Below are 21760 nucleotides of genomic sequence, written 5' to 3'. Positions count from 1 at the left end.
ATTGAGACTGCGAGACGACTGGGTCAGTGCGGCTCCTGAACTGCGACTCTTGTGGAGTGTTCCCGGCCTGCAGTGGTCAGTATTTACCAAGAGTGCTCTAAGGAAGGAAAAGCAGCGAGCTGGCGTCGGTGTCATCAGCGGCCAAGGCTCATTGATGGTCATTTATGGTCCGGTGCAACACACATGCTGCTGCAGAGAGCGGGATGTTGATTCGGATACTTTTCTATCATCATACACAGCATTTTTCAGTTGATTGCGTATACGGAGTAGAAGAGGCGTCTACAGACTAATAGCACATGATGTTACGGCTGATTATTGCACGAGGACATTGCATTTTTTAATATACATCACAATAGAAAACCGGGGGGAAACAACTTATACTGATTACTGAAAGCGAGTCATGCAAATGTCACCTCAACAGGGACATCATGTTCACGCGGATATTTAGACACACACACACACACACACATGCTCGCACTTGCATGTTCCTCTGAATAGCAGGATTCATTTGAGTCTTAATTCTCTTGCAGGTGACCGAGACACGGACGGGGCCGCTGGGGTGCAGTAGCTATGACAATCTGGACTCAGTCAGCTCAATCCTTCTCCAGAGCCCGGAAAGCAAACTTCATCTGCAAGGTAAACAAATCAAGTACATCCACAAGCATCTGCAGGATGTTGGCCAGCTCGAGCCAACGGGGTCAAACTCCATTTTTCGGTGTTCAAATTAAATGAGACCCACAGTAGACGTACATGGCAGAGACTTGAGAAATGGTTTGTGGCTTCTGAAGAATTGAATGTCAGTGCATTTTTTAATTGGCACTGGGATTGGGATAGATTTGCTCCCCAATTCCCTCTAGGGATTGCAATACGATTTTCCGGTTATAGATGTCTGCTCGTGTTCTAATGTGATTGTGTTCTTAAGTCTTTCTTACGGCTTTGATCAAAGGCAGGCCTAAATTCACAACAGTTGCCTGAACTGTGCAAAGCTAATCACTCGTGAGTGCAGAAACTCGTACTCTCTCCATGCAGGTGCAATGTATAATTAGACAATTAAGACATTGTACTGGCATTGCTATTCATATAAATATGAGAGACAGACCGTGATTTATGAGGGGATTTTTTTTTTCCCTTCAATATGCATTTATGACTCATTTCCATTCGGCTTTCATCATACGTGAAAATGAGTCTACTCACATTTTTCTCACAGATCATGCATCAATGGATGCAAATAGCAACTGTTACTCATTAGTGCTTATGTTCTTTTAAGCAAAATATTTCAGTCTTAAACACTGACACAAGTAATAATTAGCCATAAGGATGAAATCACATGCAGCGACCGTCACCCTGGGGAAGCGGATGATAAAAGACGGTAAAACTGTGGTCAAGTATTTGAGAGGAGCGATTGGTTCTTTGATTTCTTTGACTTTACGCAGGTTATTAAAACTGGTTTGAGAATCAAGGAGGCTTATTTTCAATCTGCACACCTCCCCCTTTCCTTTCTGAAGGAATCATTACTCATCCTCTCAAATCAGAGAACCAAGTGGTTTGTCAAAGAAACACTTTTAAGTCCTCCACTGCCACTTACTCAAAGCAGTATAGGTTTTGGGAAAAGCTTTATTGTCAAGCACCAAATGTATTAGCCTTGTGCTTTGAAGCCTGTTTTGTTACCCAATTGATAGATGACAGGCCTGGAAAAGATTCTTTCTTTTGGCTTGATAATAGCCCCAATAGACGAGAAAAGGTTTTTTTTGCAAATGGCTTCAAACTCACACGTCTGCATTAATATATTATTTTGATTTTGTATGCATATATGTTCTGCGTCTGAGAGAACGATGAAAGGAAGGGCAGGTTGCCTGAAAATGCGTCCCTGCTTAAGAGCAGTTAGCGTTCTTGTCATTAATTAGAAAGACAGCTGATGGTGTGACTTCTTTAACAATTACAGGGCTCTCCAAAGGGATGGTGCTTCACGTAGCTCATGAAGAGGCATGCAGCCGCTGGAGAGCTTTAAAAATCTACGCCGCTTCAATGCATTTATAATCAGATTCAGTCGTTTAATTCACCCTGCAGTCTCCACTCTGTCACAACTACAGGTTTAACTGTGGATGCTGCATGTTCCTCTTAGATCAAACTAACCATGTGCATTTGCAAAATGCGTGTCTGTTTACTGGGAAACAAAACATGCAAATTGTGAAGCTATGCTTTCACATCTGTTTCAGACTTCAGTTTACTTTGAGCCTACGTGTTTGCAGGATTAATTCTTCATTTCTGTGCCTACTGCTCTCATCCAATTCATTCAGTTTCTGAACACAGTTATTTTTCTGACTCTCATGGGGAAGTGCCAGTAAAAAGCCGCCGCTGCTTAATATTCTTGATCACTAAGCCTTTCTCTTTTCTCTCCTTTTTAAATGTGCTCAAATATTAGGATACATCCATAGGGCCGTTCTCCCTCTGTGTCAACAAACACAATGGTTTAATTTCAGTGTATATAATTGAGTATTGAGTATACTTTAGGTTATTAAACACTTTTGTGTATGCAGTCAGGATGCAGTCAAACATGCAACATGTACTTTCAAATAACAGTGCTCTTTCTCTTCTTGGACTCAGTTTCAGCAGGCTTTTTTATATGATTTCTGCACCTCCATCCTGTTGTAACCACTTAAAATTGAAATATGATCTGTTTTCAACAGTCTTGGACAGTATTGCCTCTTTTGATCGGCCAAATGCAATATATTTACATGGAGAACATGAATACAAAATGCATGGAAACATCATCAAATGCAGTTCAGCTAATCTTTTGCATGATGAATATTACAAATGCTGATGCAGGAATGTTTAAATTCTTGGACGGTCCTCACTGGCCATATATCTATGGAGGGTGAGTGGCAAATGACTCCTACATGCAATCTTTCATAATCATTGTATGATTTAGAACAATAAATCATCCTAATATCTCAATTAAAATGAAATACGGATCAAATCAATAATGTCATAGAAGGTAGTGTAGGCACTATTAGTGAGATTGCTGTGTCAGCAAAATGTACATTAGCGTTGCTCTGAGACGTAAACAGGCTGTCTTGTTGTTCAGTCCGAATGTTGCAGGTAGCTGCCAGAGTGAGAGATCGTGATTTGAAATGATCCGCCTGTTCGGGCCGTGACATTAAAACAAGTGCAGTGAAGAGGGTGCGGACCATGTGTTTTGCTGTTTTGTTTGGAGAACCTGCTGGACAGTCCTTATGGATAGCAGCCTCAGCGGTGGAGGGCACATTAAAAATAAACAGGTGGAACACAGTGAATAACAGCCGCTGTACTCAACATGGGTAAGGAGAGGTGCATTACTTATTCCGCTGTTAAACTGCACGGCATTGTGTACCCTTTCCATGTAAATGCAGCCATAGCTAATTAACAAATACTGGAAAATGTTATTTTAAAAAAAGGGTCTATCTATTATTATTTTTTTATACATATAAGGTGATGGACTGAAGTAGCTGCTTCCCTTCAGTGTTTATTTTTACTCACTACTCATGTGGAGGGGGTAAATCTACTAAAATATGTATGCAAAGAGCATAGATGCATTTGCATGACCAAAGAATTATCTGTGAGAGGACAGTCGACACAGGGAAGTGGCCTTGGTCTCCACTGCTGGAGGAGGCTGATAAGTTATTCCTATAACTACTCTGTCAGAACCTGACAGAAAGGAGAACATTGCTTTTAATAAGGGATGAGAGGAGGCGATTTGAGTGGTTATGATTGATGCCAGCCCGCAACCAAAGCTCAATCAGCGCAGCGATGAGGCGCACGCAACCCCACAACACCATCAAGCGTGTCGCATTCTGCAGACACACCACCGGTGCTCCTCTTGACACTGTGCATTAAAGTCGTGGAAATAAAAGGTCCCCTGCTACAATTGCTCCCAACTATTCTGCTGTGGCTTCGCTTGAACTGACAAAGTGTTTCACGGTGAACTACTTTTTAGATAAAATGAAAATGAAAGCCAGATAAATACATCCCCCACCACGGCAGAAAATAGAGACGGACCGTCTCAGGAGCATGTTTTTAAATGTTTTGTGCTTTAATCTGAGAGTACTTAAAAAAAAAAAAAATTGAAAAGCCTGAAGTCAATGGTGCAACCATTTGAAACAACCTCTGAACCCGGTGTTTGTTCCAAAAGCAGCTGTATTGCATTTTATTAACACAAAGCACACTTACTTTCGCTGACAGATTTATTGTTTCTCCCGACTGGGCTTTACAGTCACTGTCAAAAACAGAAAATAGGAGCTTTGACAGCATTGTCCTTTTTCTGACACAACACCGTAAATGAGCCTCGCAGACCGTCCCTTGAGAAGGATGACACTGGCTGTGTCCAGCACTCCTCTAATAAGCACCGCCAGCCCTTAGCACATCTAATGAACGCCCACCATGTGTCTCGTTTACAGCTGCCTTTTGACCTTTGAACAGACTGTTAAGCTAAAATTGTAACTTTTGGCATTTTAACCTGAAACGAGGAGTCCTGTGTTGGTGGTGTGGAGGATAAGAAATATGCACCAATCAGAAGAAAAACACGCAAATCAATCAACATCAGTAGAAATAAGTTGATCATAATCAGATAAGATGCCAATAATTGGATAGTAAAAAGGCACTCTTCTCTTGTAGGAAATCTGTTTGCTCTTAAACTTTTGCAACAAAAGCCACCAGCTCTGAACCACCTCATTATGTCGAATATTCTGCAAGTTCAATCAATAAAGTGCTGAAGAGAAATTCACAGCCGGCCCGTTGTGACGAGGGAGCGACTCGCAGGTAAACTTCAAACGGAGGAGAGGGAGAGCTGCACACTTTCAACTCTGATGCAATCTCATTTGTTATGATAAAAATAACCCGACAAATCTTTCTCGGTGTCGTATGCGGCATGCAGGACAGGTGCTTCAAATCAACGGGCTGACAGGGCAATCAAGGAAACCACAGAAGCGGAATCCTTTGAAGTCTTATTAAGGCGTTAGCGTCCATATGTCCAGATCAACTTCAAAATCCGGAAGCCTCTCTGTGGGGAAAGCAGCACACAACACATTCTAGGGAGAGAGAATAAATGCAATTGTCTGCAAATAAATTCAATATTTAAGATTATATGAAAAGAGAGCATCACATCAGGCTGAGTCTTAGCCTTGGATTCAGGACTGAATAAACAGTTCAGTAAAGGGAGAGTATGGAGTGGCGTCTGTCTTTGTCTCTCTCCTGCTCTGTTCTGGGGTTGCCGCAGCAGATCGCATCGCCCGCTTTTTGATTTGGCACAAGTTTTACAGCAGATGTCCTTCCTGATGCAACCTGAGTCGCCAAGGGTTAAGGGCTTTGCTCAGGGACTCTCAGTAGTGACCGGTCCACAGCGAGAGTCAAGCCAGTGGACTCTTGGCTACAGCTTTCTTCAACCCCAAAGCCAGCATTACCTCCCTCTTTACTGTCGACATTGTTTAATATTCACACGCTGTATATGGATGAGTTATGCTTTTTCTTTTGCTTTGCAGTTTTGCTCTGAAAATGTGAGGCTTTTTTTCTACCTTTTACTATTTTTGTATTCCTGCTTCATTTGACATGTTGGGAGGCTTAGCTTGACTGAATGAATAACCTCTCCATGAACTCTCTTTTTCTTTCATAACACTTTGAGCTGGCTGATTTGAATCGCACAGTCCCATACAGCTCTTTGCTGGCAGTGCGAATCGCATCATTGTGCCTCATAAGAAGCGTGTTTGCAAACTGTAGGCAAACTGAAAGGAGTTACTCGGTCAGAGGGCTTCTGGAATTCTTGCTAAAGATATTTTTTTCGTGGAAAAAAAACAGATTCTGTTTAGAGATGAAATTAACATAGAATAGTTTTGTTTTTGAATTTTTTTGCATTAATGAAAAGGTAGAATATTTTTTTATTGGAGTATGTCGGAAAATCTAGAAATGTTTCAGATGACCAAGAGAGTGCTAACCACCGCAACACTGTACATTATTTATATGCGCTCAAGCGTGTTTCTAGTTATAAGTAACAAATGGTTCACAAATAGAGTTGCCAACCGTTCCTTGAAAAACGGAATCGTTCCGTATTTGAATGTAAAAGTGTGCGTTCCGTATTGAGCTGAAAAGGAACGCACTTTGTTCCGTATTTTTGTGAGAGTCAAAACGTGAGCAATGGAACTTGCGCTTTTTTTTTGTAAACTTACGGTAAATTGTTCACCGGCTCTCTGACGTTCTGTGACCAATGAGCTGACAGAGCTGGCTTGACAACACAGAATCACTCTTTTCTCATTGGTCAAAAAAAGACCGTTCCTGGGAGGCTACGGCAGCTCATTGGCCAGTAGTCAGTTTGGTCACAGAGCGCATGGGAGGAAGGAAATCAAAACATTACAGCAGCGCAGCATGGCTTCCAGAGACATGTAAGTTTGTGCCGTTTACATATCAGATATATCATGTTTAGTTCAGTGATTTGTGTCTGCTGCTGCAGACTGTGGAGTGTTTTCAGTTTAGAAACGGAACCTTGTTGGTTTTTCTGTTAAGAAGGTTTTTCAGTTTTGATTTTGCACTTTTTTAGTTGAAAATAAAAAAAGGAACATGTTAAAATCCAGAAGAGACAGCAGCTGTTTGATGTTATTTTACACATTTAGCAATAAATATAGAATAGAATAGAAATAGAAGACTTTATTAATCTCACAGTGGAGAAATGTACAGGTGTATCGGCTCATAGAACCCACAGCGGGGTGCAAAAGTAATGAATGGTGCAATAATTAACAAGTTATAGTGCAAATCATACTAGGATGGACAATAGAAGCTAAAGACAATGAAGATTTAACTGTATGTACAACCTGAATCTTAAAAATATAATAGGAAATATATAATATATACAATATATACAATACAATATGCAATATATGATGCAATATATAACTATACAGTATGATATAATATGTACAATATGCTTTAGCAGAGTGAATGGATAATGAAGTGTCGCTGAATTTCTTAAGGGGGGGGGGTACAGGATATTATAATGTCCAGGATTATTGCTCATATTCTACACAGTAGAATTGTACAGTCTGACAGCGGTGGGGATGAGAGACCTGTGGTAGCTCCTTCCTGCACTGAGGGTCTCAGTCTCCTCTGAAGGAGCTGCTGAGCTGCTCTACCGTCCGGTGCAGTGGCTGAGAGCTGCTGTCCATGATGATGATGATACTTGAATGATAACTGTCTCACTGTAGGCCTCAAATACAAACAGATCAAGCTGATCATGAGTTATTACAATCTTGCTACTGTAGGTGTGATGCAGCAGTGTTTCCCCTAGGTTGAGAATTTACTTGTGGTGGTGGGCCGGGTGGTGTAGGAGGACATTGCGGTCTTTGATAAGTGCATTCACAATAACCTAGTCAAACTGGTTTATGAACCATGTATTATTTATTCTAGCTACATCTTAAGCCTGCTTTAACATAAACAGAACCAAAAAGAAAAGCGAAATAAAAAAAATGAAGGAAAAATAGCCATTTAAAGCCACTTGCAAAGCTAGTTGCAAAGCTGACAGTTTGTGTCAAAGCAGTGTATTTTTCTTGGTTTAGTAAAAAAGATCTCCAATGCCTTTCGGTACGGAAAGGATCGGGGGTCAGGTCCATTTATGCTGATGCGCATGCATGCATCAAGATGCTCCCCTTGCAGCCTGTTCCTCAGTTCAGTTTTGATCTAAAAGAGAAAAAAACTTGCATAACCATAATGCAAAAGAGCACAAGAAAATTAACTGAAATTATTCACATTGTGCTCTTATGCATTATGGTTTAAATCATTTACTAGAGCTGGGTGATATGGCCTCAAATCAGTATCACGATAATATTGAGCAGTTCACCTCGATAACCATAAATGGACGATAATTATCTACTGGGGGGGGGGGGGGGCATTTTAATCACAGCTTTTTATTGTACTGGATTAAATTTATGACAGTTTACTGTGGGCTCAGGTGGTGCAAACATTATTATTATTTTATTTCTCATTAAATGGGGTCAATTTTCTTGAAATGCTATTACATTTATCAAGATTAGGGTACAAAACATTATCTATGTATCCTAACTTTCACAGCAACAGACGTCCAAATCCGACAGAACTCTGCTGTTAATGTAAATGTCTTCTCTGTGGGCTTTAGGGAAAATCCGATCACTGGAAGACAATTAGAAAGAAAATTATTAGTGTTCCGTGGTTCCAGATGTTTCCAGTGTGATGTGGTGTTTTGAGCAGCTGAGAATGGAACACAACTGGATGTCTACCTGTCCCTGAATTACAAATGAGCCCAACTTATTTGTTTACAATCTCCTCCTCAGTTTCCTGTCCACACAGCATCGCTTCAGGAAATATCTACATCCACGCAACATAACAGGGACTCAAAATGATGTAGTTCACCCGCCAGGCCTTCAGATGGCGCTGTCACTCTGACACAGCAACTCCAAAATAGAGAAGAAAACACGGAGCAGGACTCGGAGCTGCACATGCAGCGTGATATAAACAAACACAACACCAGGACATACGGCCTGCTCAATAAAACAGCATGAGGAGCTTCTGCAGGAAAAATCAGCCAATCGAGCTGATTATAAGTTTTACTGTCCGGGACGGTCGACCAGCATCAATCTGCAGCCCTGCAGGCTGTTAGCCTGTAGCCGGTAGCGGCTAAACTAGCATGCTTCCATGCTATGTGTCCAGAGATCAGAGCACACGGGGGTGCGCGAGCCTGACACCCAGTGTGAGAGACAGACTGCGCGTTTTTTTTTTTTCATTCATCTTCTTGGGCGGGTGTCAATCTATTTGGGCGGCCCGCCCAAGTAAAGTGTATGTAGGGGAAACTCTGATGCAGTAACCTCATGTGTTTTTATAGTCTGTAAATAATAAAACTGTGGCAAAATGCTGTTAGATATGCGTTTTTGACCCCCCAAAAACCCAGTTTCTTTCAGCTGCCCGCGAGAGGCGTTCCTTATTTCAATCTCTGGGAGTTGGCAACCCTATTCACAAACATACACTTCATCTGAAGTGATCAAGACAATGTATACAGTGGAGATGAAAGAGGATGCGATGAGAAATAATCATTTAGTTAAAATTTGAATTTATTATTTGTATTGACAATTGGGGAAAATATGAAAAGCTAACAATAGATATAATTTTATTATTATATCATGATTTTATTGTTAGAATTCAATGGCATGATGCATATCAATAAAGTCTGGGCGTCTATGAAATAATTCATGGTTGAAGTCAAACTTTAAAATAATACATCAACCAAGTGTTTACACTCTTTCTATGCACAAATTCAGCTCTATTGGAATTATTCATCCATACACACTTGTTCCAAACTGCTTGATTTCCTCAATTCAGTGAGAAATTCAGATCTTTAAAACTATAACTGCAAATGAGCAATTTGTCACAAATTACTTTCATCAAACTAAGTCCTTGAAAGTTAAATTAAATGCTGTGACAGCTTAAATCTGATCATATAAAATGGTAAATTAAATGTACTTACAATCAAGTGTTACAGCTGACTTGATTAGAATTTTTTTAAGTAAATCATAGAGTAATCATAACACATTTGCAATGTAACAATTGCATGTATTAAGCCAGTAGAAGTAATTTTACTTCAATAAACTTTAATCTGATCACAGTGGTATTTTTTATGCGACGTCCTCTCTGTCGGAGTTGTATTTGCACAACACATCCAGGAGACAGGCTTGTTTGGACATGCATGTTTTTTTCAGGACATCGACAATATGCCAGCCAGATGATGTGTGGTTTTGATTCCAGGAAGGAAAAATATTGATTCAGCGAATTTGAAATAACAAGATTGCATCCAAGCTGTGAAACAGCATCTCTGCTCTGCTCTGTTCCACCAAATCAGTCTGCAGCCGTTCTTCTTTTTTTTTTCCTTACCCCAGAAAAGTCCTGCAATAAAAATGTTACCTTTCAGTCTGAATGCACTCTCCAACTGAAGGAGGCCTCTTGATGCTTTATCAAGTCAATTCTGACCAAAAAGCTCACTGGAAAACAGGAAGAGGTAAGATTTGCCAAGTTTAGTTGCACCGTAGCGGCTACTTAACACCACAGTGGGACGGATAAAGGATGCAGAAAGAAACTGCTCTGACTTAGTCTGTTTTGGTTTGGGTTATTATTTTTTTTCTCTGCTGTCTACACGTAAATAAACGAGTGTTGCAGAGAGTATCCAGGAATAAATGAGTGAATGAATGAACAGTTTGCTTCTGTGATTCTTTTGTTGTGTCAAAAAAAAAAAAACCAGTATGTGTAATTTGCTAAAATGAGCCACATCTTTCACTGTTTTGTAATATTCTAATAAGTGGAGTATTTTTTCCTGGAATTCCATCCTTTTTTCACCTCATTTACTGTGTCTGCCAATTCTGCTTCAGCCACTTTCCTGTTTAAGTCTTAATCCATTTCAGTAATTTTAGACATTTTGATAATGCTAAATAAACTAATTCCTGATTTTTGCTGAATATTTCTCATGCTGCATCGTGTCTATCTTATTAAAATGCATTAAAAACATCATCTGCAATAGTAATGTTAATTTGCTCATGAATTAAATAAAAGGTACATATTAGTATGCAGGACCTCATGAGTTAGACTAATGCAGTAATAGAAAAACCCACTCCATTTCATTCCTCTAATTAAACTTTTAATCATGCCTTTTTCTTCCCTGCTTTTCCTTTTGCACTTCAGACCTCTGTACTTCATCCAGTGCACCTTGAGGCAAACATGCAAGCACAAAACTTTGTCGGAAAATAGGTGCAGGAAACCAATTAGAAAACACTTTTGTTTTTCAGTATCTTTTTTTTTTTTTTTTATAGAATCAGGTGTTGAATGGTCTGACACAGCATTCTTAGTTTAAAGTAAAAGAAATTCTGCAAATTTAGTTTCTGTGATTCACTTTAGATCTGTTGTATCAATGTCACTTTTCTTAAAAGAAAAAAAAAATAACAGCTCCAACATGCTCCAACATTTTCTTTTTGTTTAAGGAGTAAAAATAAAAAAAATTAATTTGTAAAACATTTGCACTTTTATTTTTTTAATCATGACTAAATGTCTGAATCTTGTTTTGGACAAAGAAGGGATTAAAAAATCCTCTTTGGCAGTGTTTTTGTCAGAACTGATGTTTCTTCTTAAACTGCATTAAACAGATTTTTGCAGCCTTTAGCTTCAATTCAAGCTCACAGTATAAACCTGATGCTGAAAACAAAAAGGAAGCTTGCAACTACTGCGTTCTTAGTATTGTGTCTTGTTTGTTAATGTTATTCAAACTAATGGAAAATAACGAATAGAAGTTCAATTCACCAAATATTTGAAGTCAGTGTCCATTCACCATTATTACACTTTGGCTCACGAGCCATATGTTGGACATCCCTGCTTTAGAAGGTTTTTCCAAAATATCAGAATTGTAAAAAGAGGTTTTTTTTGTTTTTTTTGCCCTCCTTCTCGCGCCTGTGGCCGCCCCTTTGTGAGCTAGTGGGGCTGCGAGCCACAGATAACACAGTGCGGATATGACACTCCCTGGATATTCCTTTTTGCTTTCACTTAGATTCAGATTAGGACGCTGTAGTGGAATCTGACATCAAGGGAGCCACCTATCAAAGCCTAAACACAGTTTCCTCTTCGTTTTCCCACAGTTTCGCCTCATAAAATGTTTTGGCATGTAACCTCTGTCACTCTCCCTTCTGTTCCCAAAACTTTTCTCTTCGGTAGCCAGTCGAATTAAAACAAATAAGAACCATCATTTTGTCCTCTTAAGCTTCATGGAACTGTACACACAAATAAGACCTGTAGACTAAGTGAAGTGTTTGAGCTAGTGTGCACTATTTTAATTGGTGCTGATGCTTTTCAAGTTTGTAACAGCTGATCATGGTGGAGTCATGAGCAGTCTTGCATCATGTGAGGGCTTTTCTGAGCAGAGTTTGCTTATCGTTCCTGTGAGTGTTAGAATTTCCTCACACACATAAAAGAAACTTACATTTGAAGTTAACTTGTGGTGACCTGTCCAGGGTATAACCTGCTTCCATCAATAACAGAGGTCTATGTACCACTAAAAGAGCAGTTTCTCCCCCTTTTCGACAAATAAAATTCACCTGGAGTCACAAAACATGTTTACAGCTTGAACCATTTTATTTTATTCAACCTTCAATTTAACCCATTTATGCTATTTTAGCCAATTTTCAGTTTTAAGTGTTAGTTATTTTTTATGCCGGTGTTTTATAGGTAATATATTTAAATTGTCAGTGTTTTAACAGTTTTAGAATTTGAAGCATTTGAGGTGTTTTTGCCATTTTATTTGTTTCATTATCCCTTTAAGCTGTGTCATTTATTCTTATTTAAAAATTTTGATCACTGCTTTTTTGTCTTAATTTTCCCTCCACATTTTAAACAATGCAGCAAACCTGCACTGTTGGCCCGTCTTCTCACGGCGCGGTCAGAAACTCAGCATCACCGGCAGTGAAAGGCAGCAGGCAGGCGAAGCGTAATTGAGTCAATCTATCGAACTATCTGATTTAAATGTCACATTTGTCACCTCGAGTGCCAAGATAAGCATCTGTCTGAAAGATTGTGTTCTGTGCAACAAAATTAAAATAAGATTTGAAATCTGTTTATTTCTATTTAACCTTTTAAAAGCTACACGGAGGGCCCGAAGAGTCACATGTGAACCTGCAGCCAAGGGTTGCAGACTCGTTATAGTCACATGGAAGATCGATGAGTTTGCGTCGACACATGCTACAAATGCCACAAGTGTAGTTAACAGATTTTATTGTGCGCTGTGATCCAACGGAAGATGTTTTTTAAGAAGCCTGATTCGTTCCTCCTAAATTCAGTCTGACTGAAAGATATGCACCATTTAGCTTTATTACGTTTGGGAATTAAATACACTTTTATTCTCCCACGTTGATTTGTTCTTTATTTGTTTGTCCTCTCTGCAGGCTAAAGCTTAGAAACCCGATGTTATTGGTTTTGGCTACATTCTCCACTTTCTGCCTCCTTTGGGACCCAGAAGTAAAAATAGCTGATTGAGGAGCGAGAATTAAATGAACGGGGGGAATTAACACATTGTAGTTAAATGATCAGGATTTTTATGGCTTAGTTAAACTCTGTTGCTGAACAAGTTTCAGGTGGCTGGGAGAAAGTCTATATTTAGATTAATATGCCTGTTCTCTGCCATCTGTTAGTATTTGTGATTGATTACATTTGAATTGTTGGTATTTTCAGATGAAAAACTGCAGGGACTTTTCAGTATATTAGCCGGAAGATTGCAATATTGTTTGTGTAATTTGATACCCAGCACAAATAGACAAAAAACATGTGCTGCCGGTTTGGAAATTGCAAATTGCTTACATATATTAACCGCGCCAAAGAAAGATAAAGGGCCCTGGAACCTTTACAAGCCATTACCTTGCAAGGACCCAATCACCTCCAATATGGCTGTCATAAATTAGCACCAAAACAAAAGCAAACTAATTTGCTTCTTTCAATCCCAACCGCATGCTTTTCTCTTTTCTCTTTCTCCAGTTTCCTCAAGAGCCTATCTTGGAAGAGCCATGAGCCTATCTTGGAAGATTTATGAATATGTTAGAATAGCCTGAGCCAACAGTTTTCAAAGTGGTGAAGTGAAAATAAATTAAACTGGCCCTGTAGGCGAGTCGTGCAGCGAGTGATGAATTAGATACTCATTGCTCTGTCGCTCGATGCCTGTCCCTCTTTTCAAGTGAAAACGCTGCAAACATTATGGAAAAGACAAACAAACATGCAAATCAATTAATTTTTATTTTTTTTTTACCCCCCCCTCTCCTATGATGGACTTGTTCAAAAATTGATTTGGAGACTAAAGTATATGAGTAAACATGGTGTCCTTGGTTACCAGAGAATAATTTACTGAAGAAAAATATTTGATGCAAAACATGAAGAGTAAATGTTGGATGAGCACAACAGTAAACCCACAGAGGCATTTTCACACATTTTTTTTTTTTCCTCGCTCCTTTTACTTTCTCTCTTTAGTTTTGCAGTGTGTCGGTTAAATGAGGGAAAAGAGGCAAGAGAAAAACACAACATCGTGTATTTGACCGTACTTGGAAGCCAGAAGGCAACTTTGGCTACATTTCGCGGGTGGTCACAATAGTGTATCAACCCCCCCCCCCCCCCCCCCCCCAGACCAACCCATGAGTTTGCCTCCGTATGAAAACATGCATCCTTTTTGCCCAGAGAAAGTGAAAACACGGGATAATTTTCAAGATAGATGGGAGCACACATTTTTTTTCACTTCTCTCTAACATGCTGAAAGCCCAATAACTGATGAAATCTTGCCAATGCTGACCTGGAGGTCAGCCTTCAATTGGAAGTGGTCAATCAAGAGTGAGTTTCCATTTAGGCCAGCATGACCATAAATCTTTTCCTTTTTTTTTTTTTTTTTCGGGGGGCTCGCTCTTGCTCGCTGCAGGCTGCCATTCCTGCAAGGGCTGTGCTTTTGCACTCTGTTTCTTTTTTTTTTTTTTCTCTGTCGGACAAACTCAGCCTCATCAATTGATTACCGTTCCCCCCCTCCACTGTATTTGGAGGGACTTCTTGCCTACAGCTCAGTAAAGCGAACCTTTTCCATACAACTACCTCATACGCTGCAGTACATCATTTGTTGTAATAAGTGGACATTACAGGATATCCTAGTTAAAAGGTAGTTTAACTTATCTTATTCAAACATATCCCAAGAATGCATCATAATTAGAATACTTGCTAAAAAGTTAATTAGCTCATCATAAGCTAATATTACTACCTACTCTGTTCTGTGTTGAGCTCACATGCATCTTCAATGTTTCAGTGACTGAATAAGCAATACATGCAGGAAATGAATTTTATATGGAGCATAAATCTCTAAACGGATGCACAACTTTGTGTCACATTCAGCTGACTGCTCCTCTTCAGCAGGGTGTAAAGTAAATAGGTCCCTTTTCTATACAAATAGACCAGCATTTTTTTTTTCTGTGTTTAGAGATGTTTGATGTAATTTCTGGGATAAATCAGGGCCGTTTTGATCTGAGATGTGTACACAGCACATCATGACACTTTGAGGGCAGTTGTATCTTTTATAGCTGAAATGGAAATGTCAGAGCTTGTCATATGTCTCTTCCCCTCTCTAGGGTTCTTGTAAAACATGTGATTTCACCAAGAGCCCTCAAAGTGTGTGTGTGGGTCTGTGTGTGTGTGTGTGTGTGTGTGTGTGTGTGTTTGCACAAGTACAATGTCTCACCAAGCAAGGCCCACTGCTGTATGGGGACACATGATGGAACAGCTTGAACAGTGTGACTGAAGTGCACAAGCTGCCAGAAGCAAGCACATCTCTCATTACATGCTGACGCCGTTTAATACATATACTCGTATATATATATATATATATATATATAGATATGTTTTTAATACAGCTAATATGCAAATGGGAGACCGTTTCGAAAGTTTAAATGGAAAATTACTACATCTACTTTGCCTGTGAGTTGCGGGATATGATTCCTAAGAGAAAGAAAACACAGCACAAGCTCTTCACACATCCCCTTCTGGGATGTTCCACAAGGGAACAGAAGTAATCTCTAAGTTACTTTGAATCAACACGTACATGTGTGCAGCCCAACTGAGAATAATGAAGAGCTCCTCTACCTCTCCAGACGGCCCTCCCTCCCTCACTCAATCCAGAAAATGCTTCAACGTGCAATTTCAGCAATTCCCTTTTTTTTTCTTTTTTTTTTTTTTTTTTTCTGAAGGCAGAAGCTGCACACCCTGAATGCCAGGACCATTTTTATGTGTAATTTATGCTTTTATAGTGATGGCTGCACCTGCATACTTGCTTAGCGTTTTGTGTTAAAAATAAGAATAGCAGGGTGGAATCAAAGCCAAAGCTATACAAAGATATTGTAAGAGGCACATTGTGGTCTGCTAGTCTTTCTGCTGCGCACAGATACACCAGGGCGTATTACATATTCTGCATATTCAGGCTCTTGTATGTTAATGTGGATGAGGAAATTGGATTTTCTGTCCTCTTGTTTTGTTTTCAAATATTTGTATTGGTGAGCGTTCATCCCACCGTAAGAAAATCTTCCCACCAAAAAAAAAACAACAGAGCTTCCAAAGAAGAAGTCAAAAACAGGCAATTCTTTGTGGAGCACTTAGAACATCAACGGATGTGTGAGGCAAAGAAAAAAAAAAAAAGAAAAAGAAAAAAAATTCATTAAATATTCGCAAACAATCACTCCCCGCACAGAAATGACTAAATAACAGTGTAATGCGAAATTTCGAGGCGGCAATCCTGTTTGACAACACAAGCTGCCGCCATCCAGAGTGCTTAGAACACTTATGATAATCTACGATAATCTACTCAGCTCAGACACAGCAACACATTATCCATCTGAATGCTAAGTACACCTCATTCAGAACTTTAAAAAATGCTAACATATTCTGAGAGCTGAGAATAGCTCCAGTGGAACACGTTATCTTCTGTCAGGCCCAGCGAGTCAGAGCGCACGCACACACACACACATACACTCTCTCTCTCTCTCACACACACACACACACACACACACACACACACATCCTGTCAGAGACCTTAAAGCGCTTTATGCAAAGAAATGAAAAGTGGATAAATAGCTACTTCAGCTGCACCTTTACCTCTCAGCTACCGGCGAGGAGCCTTCGTGTGAAATGGGCAAACGCAGCAAATCTTAAAACTATACACCCCGCCTGTATTAAGCATACAGGATCAGCAGGAAGGGCTACGCGGGCCTGGACTGAGCAGAAACAATCTTCCAGTTCAGAGGTCTTTGGTTTTGTATCATGGCTGCCACGATAACCTCCAATGGTAATTTAAAGCTCCCATTCAAGTAATGCACTTTATTGCACCAGTGGATTAAGTAATGATTATTTTGTGAAATTGCGGCCACACAATGGTCAATTAATCTTTAATGAAAGTGTAACTTATGAGGCGGAGCGTGGCATTCCAATAAGCAGGCAACTGCTTGCCAAAGCAGTTACAAGCCTCAATTGCGGCCTACACTCCCCGTCCACGGCCACGTAAAAAAAAAAAAAAAAGTATTTCTCTACAGGAAGAGGCGCAATGAAAAGGCAAAGTCACACAGATGCAGAGTTTTCTGCATTCATGCGATGTTTGTGGGCCTATATCCCCTAAAGTACGTGACGGAAATACATCAGCCTCTGATGTATGCAATGAGATTAACTGCCATTTTGACGGTGTATTTATTTAGAGCAAGCCAGGCAATAGGGGTTGCAGAGAATTATGTGTGCTGACAGAGCATGAAGCTGGAGGTTATCAAATAGCCAATATGTACCTTTCATTTCATCATCTCCTCTTTAATGACGGCGAGTGTAACTCTCGGCTCCGCCGTCCACTGTTCTGCCCGAGAAACACCTGCCTCCGAGCCGTATGAAAAGCAGCTTTATGGCCCAATCACGGCCGATGTTTTCACATGTTAGCGTCCTAACACGGAAAAGCTGGGTAACTCACAAAGATAAATGTTTTTACTGTGATTAGTTTCTCATTTCATTCTTTTGGCCGAGGGGCTCCAATTCTCTTCCTCATTCCCCGCCGCACTAACAAATGTTGATGGATTTACTTTTATTGCATGACATCATTTCTACACTGGAGTGGGAGGACGAGACATCAAATTTCCAGTACTTGAGTGCGTGCTCAGCGGGAGAATGTAGAGGAGAGCGGGAGAGGTGAAGAAACGGGAATGAAGAGAGTGATTGATGGAGTGAATGAGAGCCAAAGGATGATGTGGTGGTGGTGGTGTGGGGGGGAAGGGGGGGGGGGGGAGTCAGGGGGCATGCGCATGTGTGTGGTGGGAGTAGGAGTGAGTGTAATGAAGTAAGACAGTAGCGATGTGTACAGAGACAGTAAAAGCGAGGGAGAGGCGAAAGAGGGGAGGCGCGGAAAGAAAATGGACAGAAATACTGAAGCAGACGAGAGCGGAAAACAAGAGATTGCAAGACCGATAGAGCTGAGCTGAATGTCAGCATCCCTCCTGCAATCTTGCAGCACCGACACACTGATATCGGGAAAAAGGGAAAACGTGTGTACGTGTTGAAGGTAGGGGGGGTAGTGGGGGGGGGGGGGGGGGGGGGGGGGGTGGGTGTGCGGCAGACAGAAAGAGGGAGGGCTTATTGTGCGCCCGGCCGCTGGCACCAGCACTGTCAGTGAGCAGCGTTGATCCGTGAACTTGCCATCTGGATTTTCCCACAAATCACATTAAAGTTTCAGGCCCAGGAATACATCAAGCTAAATGAATATTGGATCCAGACAGGCCTGATGGAGAAAAAGCCCCCGTGCAACCCAACTCTTTTGTGGTCAGACATGATCTATCCATTCCCATCCCCCCCCCCCCGCTCTCTCCCTTCATCCCTCCTTCCTCCTGTTCCCTTCGTGACTGAGGACCAGTCCTTCTGATGAGGTGTGTAGAAGAGACGGGCCCAGTATTACTCAAAAAGAGGAATGCATGACAAGTGCATTTCGCTGACTGAAGTGGAAGTCCCACACGTGAGTCTGAGTTACCCAGTAAATGTGGCTCTTTGGCTCCTAGAAGTTTCTCAAACTTTTCAGAATACGTGAATGACATGTAGATGAAATGTGTGTGAAGAAGTTGTGGGCAAACATTTAATACAAAGAAAAACCTGTAACAAGGCGCGTTTCTGAAAAACCCTTTCATCTTTATTAAAAAGGTCTGAAAAAATAAAATAGATAAAACAGATGAACTTGTTAAATATGGCTTCCCAAGTTAAAAAGAGCAGCTAATAATGAATCAAATAAAGTTAAAGTTGTTTAAATGATGTAAATATTTAAAACCACAGAAAAGGGGAAAAAAAACATCCAAGTTTAGTAAAAGTTCAAGGAACGAAACTGAAGAAGCAAAACAACTAAAGTCACTAAACACTGCTAAAAAAGAGAATATAGCTAAAACGACCAAAATTAAACAGAAAAATGTATCACAGTTAAAATAGTTAAAACAGCCTAAAACACTTGAAAAAGTCAAACGGAAAATACAAGCAAAATTGTAAAAACAACAAATTATCTAGAATCCCTAAAAACTGTTCCAACTTGAAAATAGCTAAAAATGCTAAAAACAAAAGGTAAACTTCCATAACCACTAGAAAAATAAGAAAAAAAAAAACTTTATGTGAGCTAAACTACTAACAAAATCTCCAAAACGCAACCTAGATCCTAAATCCTTCTCTGGCCAGTTAGATTCCATTAAAAAAAACTTTTCTTCATATCCATATCTCATGTTGATGATGGATGTTGTTGTGCTGTGATGATGTGATATTTGAGACCAGAACCATGAAGACCTTCATCTGTTCGCTCATTGCTTGCAGTTATATGTGCAGTTATACCACAGGGTTGAAAACGAGAAGCTTTAATTGTTGCGGCCACGTGAGATGAGAGACACCTCTGACTCTGTGACAGTCCTCTGAAAATGATTCATGTGTACAATATGAAATTATGTGCTTACTTTCCCTTTCATTTTAGGGACATTATGTTGACTTTGCATAAATGGATTTCTGTATCCACCCAAAGGTGAAAATAATATGTGAACGAGGGGGGGGAAAAAGTAATGCAATCATTCATCATTCAATAACATGTTTTGTTCTGGTTCCTGGTTGCATATTTTCTGCTGAAGCACTGTTTGTGCTCAAGTAAAACCTATTAAGAAAATATGGCCTCGCCACGATGCGAGTTTCATACAAGAAGGAAAAAAATCTATTTAGTTCTTTTCCAATCCAGTGGCTTGTAGAGCTGGGGATTTATTTTCCCCGGGCCTGGACTGAAGAGAAAGCCTGTACTGTTAGCTGTCCAAGCTTCAATTCTGTGAGATCCCCAGGGCGAGATATGGATTGGCTCCGAGTTGAAAAATTATAACTACCTTGTCAGAGATAGCGAAGAGTGAAGAGGTACTTTCAGCTGCGCCTCAAAATTGGCCTCTACATCACAAATTCGGCTTTTTGTGATTACCGCATAATTAGCTGAATGATGCAAGATAGGGTATGAAAAAGCAGAAACAAATTTTCGGCGCGCAGCAACGGCACGCTGGAAAATGCACACAAAGGAAAATAAAGTCGCTCCTAAATAATAAAGCAGTGTGGCAGAAGAGAGTGCAGCATCAATCACTGCAGCACGTTGTCACATCATGAGCGACTCGCCGCAGAACAGACAGCTCAAGTTGAACCGAGGCGAGCTTTGAAAAATAAATGAGTGCTTATAACACAAAGTAATCTCAGTAGGGCAGTCAGCCATTTCATTGCCACTCTCCTCCGTCCTGGTATCTTTTTTCCTCACATGTGTGTTTACTGTATCTGTGAGGAGATACCGCGTGTGTACCCCGCCCTCACTCCGTCTTGCCTCCTTTCAGGTTTGATTATAAATGCAAGTTTACATTTAATCAGTTACTTTTCTTTCTCTTCTGAATATTATCAGCATATTTCACTGCTTCGTTTTCAGGCTTTTTGTAAACTTTTCCCATTTGAACATGAAAGTGACACAATACTGCAAGAACATGCAGGGTGTCGTCATTCAGTATTGCAATAACTACATGATTTATAATAAATGCAAACACTTTAGCTGCTGATTTTAATGCCTTATTTCCTTTAGAAGAATAACTGCTTTTTCTCTGTCATTCAAATGCAGTTTTTTTTTTTTTAATGAGTCGCCTCTTTACTGAATATTTTGAGAATAAAAGTTTACACCCATTAGGATGATGATTAGGTTTAATCCACTCCTGGGATTTAAAGATGACATTTTAGGCCATTTATAGATGATAAAATCAATTCCAGGTAGTAAAACTGGCCTAAAAATTACACTCATTGCAGAATTTCAAACCAAATTCTACTAACAATGTAATGTTTTATTTCCATGAAATGTGTCTGTTATCACTCACAAGATATATAAATTACTCACTTTCAAATATTTTGTTCAGGCATTTAAATGTTTTTCGCATTTTAATGTGAAGCAGTACATTAAAACACCGTTTCATGTATTCAGAGGTTGATGACATATCAAATTGGTAGAACTGTGAGAAAATGAGGAAGTTTCTAAAAATGATCACTTGCCTCATGAATTCTTGTGAGTTAATCTTAATTTGTCATTCCCCATCTATTCATGTTTAAAATGATTTTGAATTTGCAGAGCATGAAAACATTGCTTATCACAGATCAGTCTTTCACAATGTGATTATTGCACATAGTGATATTACAAAAGCAATGCTTTTGCAATATCAGTCTATAACAGTCCAATAGAAGATTTTCCTTCATTAATTCATCTTGGAGTCAGTGTTTAGATAATAATTTGCACACAGACTGACCTGTACGTATGTTTATGTGTTGCAGGTCTTCAGGTCATTTTCCCAGAATACCTGCAGGAGAAGTTTGTCCAGTCGGCTCTGAGCTACATCATGTGCAATGGAGAAGGGGAGTACGTGTGCCATAACAACCAGTGCATCTGCCAGTGTGCGGAGGAGTATCCCCAATGCAACTGTCCCATCACTGACATCCAGATCATGGAGAACACCCTGCTGGGGATGTCTGAGTCGTGGGCCTCTTCTTATAAGGACTTCGAAAACTCCGGTAAAATGCAGCCACATTTCCTGTGAATTTAATTTCCAAGAGTTTTCTGTGAAACACAAATGTTTGTAAGTATGCTGATACATTCAGCATTTCTCTCTGCTATTAGACCTCAGCTACA

At 40.0% G+C, this 21760-nt stretch overlaps 1 protein-coding gene across 1 annotated transcript in view; it reads left to right on the top strand.

Moving 5' to 3' along the window:
* brinp1 (bone morphogenetic protein/retinoic acid inducible neural-specific 1) overlaps positions 1-21760 on the top strand; it is a 124270-nt gene that overhangs the window by 87334 nt on the left and 15176 nt on the right. The window contains exons 5-6 of the mRNA XM_030085199.1: positions 531-636; positions 21406-21642. Coding sequence (XP_029941059.1) covers positions 531-636; positions 21406-21642 — 343 coding nt within the window. The remainder of the gene's footprint in view (positions 1-530; positions 637-21405; positions 21643-21760) is intronic.

Source organism: Salarias fasciatus (genome assembly GCF_902148845.1).
Source record: "Salarias fasciatus chromosome 7 unlocalized genomic scaffold, fSalaFa1.1 super_scaffold_4, whole genome shotgun sequence".
Taxonomy (NCBI): Eukaryota; Metazoa; Chordata; class Actinopteri; order Blenniiformes; family Blenniidae; genus Salarias; species Salarias fasciatus.
This window is presented reverse-complemented; position numbering and strand designations above follow the sequence as displayed.